This window comes from Hippocampus bargibanti, linkage group LG02 (genome assembly GCF_051943395.1).
Source record: "Hippocampus bargibanti isolate YZ-2025 linkage group LG02, ASM5194339v1, whole genome shotgun sequence".
Classification (NCBI taxonomy): domain Eukaryota; kingdom Metazoa; phylum Chordata; class Actinopteri; order Syngnathiformes; family Syngnathidae; genus Hippocampus; species Hippocampus bargibanti.
The window spans coordinates 7,132,501-7,144,470 of NC_142735.1; the positions used below are offsets into that span (position 1 = coordinate 7,132,501).

An 11,970-nucleotide genomic window follows, 5' to 3' on the forward strand; every position below is an offset into this window, starting at 1 on the left:
CCATGCATGAATGGTGCGTCGGTGGAGCTCTGAATGGGCACAGGGAAAGGCGTGTGTGTGTTCACACAGACTCCATAGCAGCCGTGACGCCAGGAGCATCTCCTCGCTTGGACGTCCACATCGACAAGAGGAAGCAAAGCAGGTGTGTGCTTTACAGTATTTCTATTCACCCAATGTGTATTTCCCTTATTTACTAAGACAATGCTATTTGTAGTTTTGATCAAGCTATAGTTTCCAACTGAATGTGGTTCTCTGCTGTACCCTTGTATTTTGGGGGAGACAACAGCCATTTTGAAACATTTCTACACTTTTTTTTTGGGGGGGGGGCAGGGCATTTTCTCATCTCACAGAAAAATACACAAGACCTTGTGTGAAATGATTGAACATTACTGTGTTCTGCTGGCATAACAGACCCTGTAAGTGCTGACTTCACAATTCACATATCCCCCCCACCACACACGTATAAACACGCACACATACGCGCGCACACACACACACACACACCTCAAAAAAGGATTGGAGGTGACGACAAAACATGATGTCGTTATTCTTGAGAGCCCCATTTGAAGCTCTTTCCTACGTGCGTCTCCAGCAAAATTACATTTTGGGTGTCTCTAGATGCACTCATGCATGCATGTACAGTCTGACAACCCGATTTAACAATCACCATATTATTAATTCCTGATCAACTGTCCAAACTGTGAAAATTGATCTGATAGTGCCTCTGAAAGGATGTATTAAGTCTTCTTGTGGTCAGTACCCTGATAAATGGCTGCGAAATCGTAACAAGACCAATTACTACTACTTTCCTATTCGCTATGTAATGGTATTTCTTGACTTGGTAATACGTATACTGTACATGTCAAAATCTATACAAAAATGCCTACATACCCCTGTGCAAATGTCAGTTTTGAAAGGCCCTTATAAATGAAATTTATTTTTTATTATTATTATTTTTTATTATTATTATTATTATTATAGATAAATCTCTCTCTCTCTAATAAATGGGTCACATTACCTCTCTGATCTATATTTTTTATTTTTATTGTACTTGAGTGGGGGGAGTGAAATGCCAAAAACCAGGTAAAACATCAGTAAAAAAATAAACCAGGAAAATCCTACTAAAAAATGTGGAGTTTATTTTTGGTTTAATTTTAATGGTGGTGAGTATGACTTGAACATGAGTTTGAATGTGTTACTTTAATATGAACAACAAGTTTAAAAGGGTGTGTACACTTATCTGCCACCACATTACCGGTTACTTTAAATTTCCATTTCAAATTTCCTCCTCCCCACCCTGAATTGCTTGGGTGGATGTGTCAAAATGGTCCAAAACCTTTGGAAATGATTGATCTTTGCCTCTTTTTTTCCTTAGATACCCGCAAAAAGTCCTGTATTTAAACAGGGGAGCAAGATTTATACGATCTAATGTAAATCTTGATATTTACTGTCTTTCTCTCACTGGCATTAACCCCTCAAGAATCCTTGTCTGTCTGATCACTATTGGAAGCTTTAAGCCTGCTGCGTTTTGCTGTCAAACTTAGCTGCAGAACAGTTTTGCCTCTGTCGTACTTCATATTTTACTTCTAATGCCCTGTTACATATTTCATTCCACCTCCTCTTGCTGTACTGTGTGACCAAAAGTGATGATGGGTGGGAGAAATGGATGCAAAAGACTGTAAGGCAACATTTTGTGTTTGCCCAGTCTTGCAGAAAGAGTCCCGCATTAGCTTTTAAGAGTCCAGTCTGTTGCTTTTGTCATAGGGCATGCCATTGTACACAAGCACAAACATGTTCGGGAATGCCAATAGAACGAGCCTCTTTCTTCTTGCCCTTGCTCATCACTGCCACCTTCTTTATTTAAGGATTGGACAGTGGGAGGGACTCAGTGAGACAATTGAGACTGTCGGCCTTGTGTGCTACATCAACCAGCTTGGTGAGTCCATAATGGGTTTGTAAAGTAGGAGTGGGCTTTACAGGCACATCCACCTGGAACCATCCAATTGACTTGCTTAGACATCAGCAGTTATTCTCAAATTTAGCACCGCATGTTTCGTGTAGAGCGGCTTGCTGAATGCTCGGGGGGGGGGGTCTTACTTGGATTACTACACAGGTGTCAAAGTCAAGGCCCGGGGGCCAAATCCAGCGCACTACATGATTTTTTTCGGCCCGCGAAAGCAAATCAAACTGGTGAAATTCCATAATGCTAGCTAAAATCCTAACCAAAATTTCATATTTTTGGATATAAACCGCAATAACAGTCATTATTCTTGACTTCAGATTTGGAAACTAGCTATTCATTAATTTGTTGTACGCTCTATATGTAATCTGTGGATGGGGATTAAACATTCTAATGGCTTCCCCAAATTCATAACGGCCCTCGAGAGGAAACCATAACTACAATGTGGCCCACGGCAAAGAATGACTTTGACACCACTGGATTACTATAATCAGCCTCAAGTTTTGACTCATTGATACTGTGTAGGTTTTTGCTAAATAGAATTGCAATTTCTGTCTCTGAGCAGTTTTCCAATTGAAGACATCTTCACTGAAGTCAGCCATGGAGCAGAAAACAGATGGGGTACAAACATTGAAATATCTTAAATTATGATTAAGTATCAGATGAGAAGGAGTACTTGTTTTGCTTTTATCCCAAGTGCTCCACCAGCATCTCACCTCAGAAACACATGAAGAGCCGCTCCAAATCCATCGAGGAGACACAACAGTCCAAGAGGGTGAGAACAGTGCACAGATCATTCCAGTCCATACAAAGGCGATAAACTAACACAGAGGAAAATTATGAGATTATGTACTGTTGCAAATTTTTGTAGTTTGTAAATAATCGAGCTAAGTGTTATATTTAGACACATACACATTAATTTGTTTTTTTAAGTGTGTTCAAGAATAATCACAATTTGATATGATAGAGAATAACCAAGGTTAGGTCTCGATTCCATACCCCCAAAGTATGGATACACAGCTAACTCAACACAAAAATTGTGTTTCCAAATGTAAAATGACTATGATGGCTTTCTTTCTAGGGCATTTCTTCACAAAAATCCCTTCCAGGACGTCCAGAGCTGGAAAGAGTGAAGGTGAACTACTTTTTTTGTCTGTTCTGTAGCAACATGTCTTTTATTCAGCATAATCTTTAGCCTCCTGTCTTGCAGGAGTGCCTTGAGGGTTCAGAGACGCCTTCATCCTCCACTGAGGAATTAAAGGGATGAGCCAATGGCAAAGTCATCTTGTCATCACATATTAACATGTACAGTATATACATACCATGCGAATACATGGAACACAAGACACATAGTTAAGGAAAATCAAGCAATATGCAGATGTTGGGGAAAAAGAGACATGACTTAAATACTAATAGTTGCCGCAAACACAACATGTGCACGTTAAGACATTGCATGTAATGAGAATATGCTTTGGTCCAGCTGTAAATAGGGAACGACCGATATAGATTTATTTATAGATTTTTTTGTTGCAAGTACCATTTTGTGAAAGTTGGCAGAGTAAATGACTGCTAACTCATCGAAAGTCTGATTACAGTAAAGTCTCGTTATATCGATATTCAAGGGAGTCCGAAAAAATATCGATATAATCGTGACTATCGATATATCCGACCCTGTTTGCATGTAATTTTCTCTGTGCGTGCATAGAAATAGTATCGATATAACCGGGACTATCGATATATCCGATATCGATATAACGAGACTTTACTGTAATTGCAAAATATATAATGAACAAAATACTGTGCATTTATTCTGCGTGTGTGTGTGTGTGTGTGTGTGTGTGTGTGTGTGTGTGTGTGTGTGTGTGTGTGTGTGTGTGTGTGTGTGTGTGTGTGTGCGTGCGCGTGCGTGTGCGTGCGTGTGTCACATCACGAACAAGGGGGCGGGACCTTCTAAAACTGGCCACTTCCGGGTTCAATTGGAAGTTGTTTTTGGACACTTTAAGTCATTTTTATTGGTGTTTTACATTTGACTAAAATATCATCCTGTGTTTTGGGTATTTTAGATGCTATACAACGTTTTTCTGATGTCAGTTAGGAAACAAAAAAGTGGTGTCGGTTGTCCTTTAAGTTTCTATTCGTTTATGTCGTCTTATAAAACTTTGGTTAAAAAAGAATACAAATTGAGCACCATGAAAGCAGAAGGCACACAATGGAGCTGCAACATTCATCTGCAAAGACAAAAAGGAAAACTTTAATCCGTTCAAATGAAATTTCACAGACGCAGCAGTATCTCCAGCTTCAGTTTAGCTGTGCACAGAGCTTTTGTCTCCCACGAGTCCCAGATCTCATTACTGCTTTGAAAACAAATTGTCTAAAGGAGGTGGGAGTTATTAAGTTGTATTTCTCTGAGGTCCACAAGCGAACCTAACAGCATTTGTTTGGTAGCACTGCTGATGTGACAAAACTGCCAATGGACTTTCAACACTATAGTAGAGTGTGCCCATCATTTTCGGTCGCAGTTCCAGTTTAAAAAAAATCATAAGAATATAACTGTTTTATTTTTATTTTTTTACATTTGTTAAACATTAGATCATTTGGATTCAAAGTGACTTGACACTGCTGTTTGCATGTTCTCCTGATTCTTGCGTAGGTTTTCTCTCATTCAATAGCTGGCTTCGTCCCAAGTGGTTGATTTGCGTGAATGTAAGTGTGAATGTTTTTGTAAAGATTTATTTTAGAATTACTAGTGACCTAAAAGGAGTTGACAACATCACCCACAATTGAATGAACAATGAAGACAAACTACTGAGATATAGGAATTGTAAACTGTCAAGGACAACAGAGGCTGATGTGTAAATCAAATAGATCATTTTATGAACTCTCGTGTTTTTGCACATAGCACATGAATACAATGCAACTCCTTTTTTTTTGGTATGAGCACGTTTGCTGAATAGTGAATCATACTCCCCCCCCCCTTTTTCACCCTTTCCTCGGCAGAAACGAGTACACACGTTCAAAATATTCAATTTTCAGTCGTGGACGAGTATACTTACCTTCACAAACCAGCCATATTCGTATATACTAGTTGATTTTAAGGCTGTGAACCATTCTACGTGTAAAAACGAGTATTCTCGGGATAGTCTCGAGTTGTGTGATTTCAAGGACATTGTTACGAGACTCTGACAGCCGTTGTTGTCGTAATGACAACAAATGGTTTTTGGTAGCATTTTCCAGTGTGACTAAAAAGTTTGACTTTTCTCATTAATTTTTAAATAGGTTTGTTGTCAGATCTCCCAAGCAAGTGACACGCAGAGCTTGATCTTGGCGTGGAGTCGAGCAAGTCGTGCTGTGAAACTCTGTCCGATGCTGAGTGGGTCTCTGCGAACTGTGTGTCTGTCTGGGTCTGAGTCCGAGATGATTCTGATTCTCTCACCGTTTGCATAGCTAGCATCAACGATAATGGTATCGTTATAGAACATACATAAAAACAAGTCTAGAGAAGGGAACGTTTTTCCAAAAAAAAATGGTTGGGGAATGGGTTAAAAACCAGGCATGCCAGCTAAAACTATAGTCTCCCTCGGGCCCCAAAGGCTGCCCCCTAGCACGCTTTGGAAGTGAGGAGGGTATGGCTCAGTGACGTGCGGTGAGGTTCATGGCTGGTGAGGCACTGACGTCACCGCTCGTCTCTACTTAGTATTTGAACGGTAAATTCAGCCATTTTGAAAAAAATCCTAAAACGGTGAAGTTAAATGGACAAAAACTTTAAAGTACAAATCACTAAATACATATAACTGTTTAATTTATTTTTTCATTTGATATTTCCATGACAGCTTTCCATGATGACAGGTGAGGCACTGCCTCACCTGCCTCCACTGACTGCACGTCACTGATATGGCTGGTGTGGACCTGTCACATACTTGCATGTGATTGACTGGCGACCAGTCCAGGGTGTAGCCATCCTCTGGCACAATTAAAATGACTCCACATTATGAGGGCTAAAATGTGCCACAAGGTGGCAGGCTCCCACTCCTGTTATACGGCGCAGCTGAGCCATTTAACACCCCTCGATAGTAATTTTCATTCGCAAGCCCTAAATAAGAAACATTATCCTCACGATTTACATTTTGGTTCAAAGCCTTTTTTAACAATATGTTGTTCATCATTAATTTAAGAATGGGGTTGACGAAACAACGAGGACAAATCAATGACCAGAAGGAATATGGGTCGTTTATCCGTCACGGGGGCACCAGTTTCTGTATGTCACGTTTCATTTGTCTCCTCCGTGTTCCGTAATCAAATGCAAGGACAATTGCCAATATGTCATAATATATTTGTGCTCAGACCAAAACAAAATTTGGCACTACCTTGTGGGATTGGTGTCAATGAATTGTGTTGAAATGTATCATGAGGTTTTATTTAGATATACAGTAAAGTCTCATTATATCTATTTTCTCGGGAGTCGGAAAAAATATCGATACATCCGATCCTGCGCCAAATTGCATTAAAAGTGGGCAATAAATGTGGGATCTTTGATATGGCATGTAATTGTCCTCTTGAGTTCATGGATTGCGTATCTAGCATGCTTTTGTACTGTAGTGATGTGAAAATTAAACTTATGCATGAAATAAAAACGTCATTTATTATTTTCATAATGTACGACTGAGAGCTTACATAGACGTATTTTTATAATGCACTCTTGCAATAGTGACTCTGAGTAACACTCGACATTGTTCTATACACACGAGAGAAACCATGAACGCCAGCATTTACATATGAAAAACAGTGATTATTGCAAGCGATAAAGATATCTGAATACAACACAATTAAATACATGTATGGAAAACAAAAGCTGCAACATTTACATACGTTGATAAAGTATTCTGCGGCACGTCGAACTCTTTCACAATGGAGGATTTGCTTCTTGTTGGATTCTCCTCCACAGCCACTTTTGCCTTGTACTACTTCGTTCCGATATCACAATTCTTACGTTTCCCCATGGTTGAAATTGGTGTTGAACAACTAAGAAGACTACAGTATGTTTCAGATGCTATTGCAGCAGTAATGAAAGATGTGAGCTCTGCTACACCGTTTTTATAGTGCTTGAGGATTACAGTGCAAGACACGGAAGCTGGTCACGTGACCAATGGTGTTACAGATACAGATTTCGCTAATGGTGGTACTGTATTGAAATCTTTAAGCAAATATCGATTCCGCTTAATCTGCTTTTGTGTCGAGATAAGCAGACCAAATTTGCTGGTGGGAGATGAAAGGGGCACCATAGTAACCGGATTATCGTAATAACCAGGCATCGTACTAACCGGAACTAATTATACATAAAATGCTAGAAATTTGCCGGGAAATGAAAATAGTATCGTAATAAGCAATACTATCGATATAACCGATAACGATATAACGAGACTTTACTGTAAAGGAATTACGGAACCAATTTGTAGCGAATTGAGATATACAGTAAACATAAATGGTCCTTTTTTAAACCTATTGAAAATTTCGAGGGGTGTGACTATACAATTTTTTTTTAATCAGATAATTACACTCTTTGGCTCAGTTCCCACTCAAAGTGACTTGCGAGGCCAACCTGAACAGTGATGCCTTGAATTGTTGAAATTCATGACGATATTCTGCTCCTTTTTAATAACAAAGCACTCTTCATTGAGCACTTTTTTAATATTGTACATTAGAAGTATATTTAAATCGAAAAATGAAACAGCTTGTGCACCATGATTTTATTCCGACATTTGCTGTGCCTGTCCTTCTGATGTGCGTTAAAAAAAACATAAAGCCATCCTATTTCTGGATTAGATTTTAAAGTGAAAAAGTCAAAGCTTTTCATAACTAAGATGTAATAGTCTTTTTTTCACAGAGGATGAAGGTTTTTTAGAGGATTAGTTTGTTTTCAAATAGAAGGTGTTCATTGTTGACAACTGCAGTACCGGTAATATTGATGCAAATCTCATTAGCACCACAGCGTCTTTGGCATTGCGTTGGCATTAAGCGAGTGGCTCTTCAGCAAGGCAGTTATGAGGTTTCGCTTCAAGCAAAATGTGATTCCTTTTGTTTTATTAGGCTTATTTTTTATGTAAATTTGACATCAGGTAGTGGCAATCAGCAGACTGTGGCCTCTTTTTTCGAAAACTGTCACCATTTAGTGCAGTGGTTCGTTCTCAATTTCTTTTTACACCAAATGCCACCTCCAGATGGATGTAAGGGTAGATAAGTATATATTTCAAATTTAAATACAACTGAACTGTTTTTTTTTTGTCACGGTTTGCGAGGTGGTGATGGCGGGTGCGGATCCCAAAAAGCAGGCAGGAGGGAGCAGGAGGTTGTTTGACAAATTGTATTAAAATAAAAGTCAGCAGGAACAAAATGTAAAACATCAAAATCATCTGAATGGAAAAAATATAAAGTAGCAAAAGAAGACCAAAAGTAAAAGTCTGCCAAGGTTAAACAAACACATACACAAAGCATGCAGCAAACAAGCAGCAAACAATGAACCGACAACGGATGGTCGTGCCGGGTGTCCTTTTAAGTGACAGTGATTATAACGACCAGCACCTGCGAGGCTGCCGGCAGGGCTGACGTCGCTACCCGTTGGTCACCAATCTGATCGGGACGACCAGCACCTGTGCAGGTGCAGGCGGAGCCGAGAGCGCCCCCCGTTGGTCGCCAACCAGATCATGACATTTTTAAAAATGTGTTGTACAAGAAAAGTAAAATACTGTTATGTGTTCTACTGGATTAAAAACCAATGTTCAACCAGGCCATACGCATCGTTTAGGGGGTCATCGAAGTATCTCAGTATCGTCTTTACGACTATCTGAGGGAAACCATAACTCCGATGAGGTGACGAAAATGCGTTTGACACCCCGATCGAGGCAATAAATGGTGAACCATATATCTCATTCTGTTTGCAGAATGAGAGTCATTTATACTATAAATGAAGCTCTCTTCCGACTTTTTTTCTCTTTAAATCAAAAACAGCACATGCTTGAGGAGACGTTGGCAAGTGCTCCCTCTCTTGAGGTACCTGCAGGATAATTAATTTTCACAAGAAATGTACAGGGTGACAAAAAGAGAGGCAGAGGCGTCAATTGGTGGGTGCTTGGATAACATCGGCCACCTAAAAGTGACTGTAGTTGATGTTTGGCACAGCCTCAATGTATGCTCTGAGTGCCTGTACGCAGCCTCCACCAGAAGCCACATAGAGTGATAATGACGCCGCTGAATGTAATTACAGTAATTCCGACTCCTGTAACGTTCAAATTATTCGCATCCTCTTTGCTTTTGAGAGACACCTTCACACTCCCCCCTCAGCAAAAGGTCCCCGAAATGCAGTGAAGTGGCAGACATGAAAAGGGGGCAGAGGCGGCTCTTGTTTTTCAACCGCCAGCCTTTGAATGGAGTCGCTGCCTTTGTCGAGGTTGGAAAGAGTCTCTGAAAGAAGTAAGTATCTTGCCGCAGCTGCAGGAAACAGATTATAAGGGGGGACATTAAATGGCCCGCTGATGTTTCCTTATTGAATCTGACTGGGTGTTTATTGGTGGAGAGGCTCGTTGGTGCCTGGCGGTGGATGTGATTTAAGAGCAGGAGCCAACGTGGGCTGCTTTTGTCCTCCTCTAATTCCCACCGCACATCTTTTTGCAGCCCCGGGATGCTGATCTACTCATTCATTTATGCCTATACAGTATATCTGTGCTTGTTAGTATCAACTTTTTTTTTTTTTAACTCTAGCACATTTCTGACTTAATTCCTGCAGATAATATGGTGTCATCTCAACCAGTGGTACTTCCATTTTTTGAAAAGACGCCCTGAATTGGTTGCCAGCCCATCGCAGGGCACAGAGAGAGAAACAACCATCCGCTCTCACACTCACACCGAGAGAGAATTTAGAGTGTCCAATCAGCCTACCATGCATGTTTTTGGAATGTGCATGGGAGGAAACCGGAAGACCCAGAGAAAACTCACATGGGCCAAGGGAGAACATGCAAAGTCCACACAGCTAGGCCAGAGCGGGATTTGAAATCCCGACCTCTGCATTGTGAAGTCGGCGTGCTAACCACTTGATGACCAGGCCATTCAGGACAAATTAATAAAAAAATAAAATAAAATAAAAAACACCTGATGTGTCATAATTTTTTAGTCATGATATTTTAAAAATGAAAAAGTAAAGCATATATCATTTTCTGAGGTAAGTGCAATCTGTACTCTTCTAGGCAAAGATGTACATGTTCTTACAAACTCACGTATCGCCATAATCGCAAGCTTGGTGGAAAGTATGCAAAAGACAGTGAATGTCCAAAGATTGAGATCATTTTACACTTATATAATAATAATATATAATAATAATAATAATAATAATAATAATCTGAAGTGATTCCGTCAACTGCAAAGCAGAACTGTTGATTTCCCGCTACACATGATTAGGTATGGTTATAACACACATATACATTATAAAGATTGGATTACTTTAACCAAAGGTTAGGTTCATTATTTCAAACCAGTGGATTGGGACAAAGATTAGACTTCAGCTGAAGTTCTCATTTCGGTTGCGCTGCTGACTTTGGACAGATTGTGTCATAATTTGCAAGGTGGCGGTGGAAATGCAGGCAGGGGGGAGGAGAAGGGTATGTTTGACAAATTGTATTAAATAAAGTCAGCAGAAACAAGATCTACAAAGTACATAATTGAAACAGAAAGGTCCAAAGTAGCAAACAAAACCATGACCAAAACATGACATAAAACAACCCTGTCAGGGTGAAACAAACAATGACCCGAAACTGAATGGTCGTGCCGGGAATCCTTTTAACTGCCACTGATTAAAATGACCAACACCTATGCAGCTGCAGGCGAGGCCTTACGATGTCACCCATTGTTCGCAAACTGAAACATGACAGATTGAGGTTCAAATTCTGTCCAGGGTGAACCTATGGAAAACAAGTACTGGGTATGTTCTGTCAGAGAGAGCATGTGTGTCTCGCGCTGAGAAAATGTTGGTAATTAATATTGATTTACCAATCTTTGAAAACCACAATACTACTGCCGCAAATTTCCACAAACTCTACAATGTAGAGTATTTTGTAAACTATGTACCCTATAATATGGTCAGTAATAATTCAGCATTGTACATAAAGTCTCAAGTAGAAAAAGTAATTACCTTGTCCCCTCAAATAGGGGCCAACCCTCAATTGCATCTTTCACATCAGCAGTGAATATATTTTCCCTGTCAAAAAAATAACATGCTACCACTGGAATTACCTCACTCAGTAGAACCTTTTGTTCACACACAAGGACGTGTGCTACTTAATTACTGTGAATATTTAAATTCCTTTGTGACCTTACCCAGAGGACGAGACACTTTGAGGCACTCGAGGTCATCTACATAATTGCACACTTGTTTTACTACAAACACAGCGACTGGTCACTTTAAAATAGTTCAATGACTTTCTGCACCAACTGCATAGAGAAATAATTTAAATATTACAAAAACAAATAAACACAGTTGTCGGTTAGTGCTGTTACTTTTGAATCAATTGAGAATCATTTATGCTGTAAAGTTTTACATTGAATAATGAAAGACTCAGATAGCAAGAAATGACTTAAAGGACAACCGACGTCTCCTGACAAGTTGCGTCCATAATTTGTAAAATGGCTTCAAATGACTACTGTCGTCACTAAAGGAACGCCCCCTGACCGACAAAAAGACGCATTGTAGCAGTCCTTCCATCACGTCAATGTATTTTGCTGGTCTGAAAACCTTGTGTTGCACCCAAAAGCCGCCAGAAGAGGGTGTCCAAGCTCCATATAAGGAATTTATCAGCCTGTGGAAACGGAGGTGGCCACAGGAGGTCGCCATTTTGTGCCTCTTTTCTGGTGATCGTTTCTCCCCAATGTTGCCTCAAAATGGCATGGAATAAATGCTTTAATCGATTGCAAACATGTATGCTTTCCTCTTCAGAACTATTTGAATCATATTTATAACTGGAGGTGTA

At 39.9% G+C, this 11,970-nt stretch overlaps 1 protein-coding gene across 1 annotated transcript in view; it reads left to right on the top strand.

Annotated features, from left to right (window-relative positions):
* LOC148901386 (uncharacterized) overlaps positions 1 to 10,078 on the top strand; it is an 11,290-nt gene extending 1,212 nt beyond the window's left edge. The window contains exons 1-6 of the mRNA XM_089023009.1: positions 1 to 142; positions 1,866 to 1,936; positions 2,526 to 2,581; positions 2,658 to 2,735; positions 3,042 to 3,095; positions 3,171 to 10,078. The exon at positions 1 to 142 is cut by the window's left edge and continues 1,212 nt beyond it. Coding sequence (XP_088879135.1) covers positions 3 to 142; positions 1,866 to 1,936; positions 2,526 to 2,581; positions 2,658 to 2,735; positions 3,042 to 3,095; positions 3,171 to 3,227 — 456 coding nt within the window. The 5' untranslated portion in view covers positions 1 to 2 and the 3' untranslated portion in view covers positions 3,228 to 10,078. The remainder of the gene's footprint in view (positions 143 to 1,865; positions 1,937 to 2,525; positions 2,582 to 2,657; positions 2,736 to 3,041; positions 3,096 to 3,170) is intronic.
* Positions 10,079 to 11,970: the final 1,892 nt, after the last annotated feature.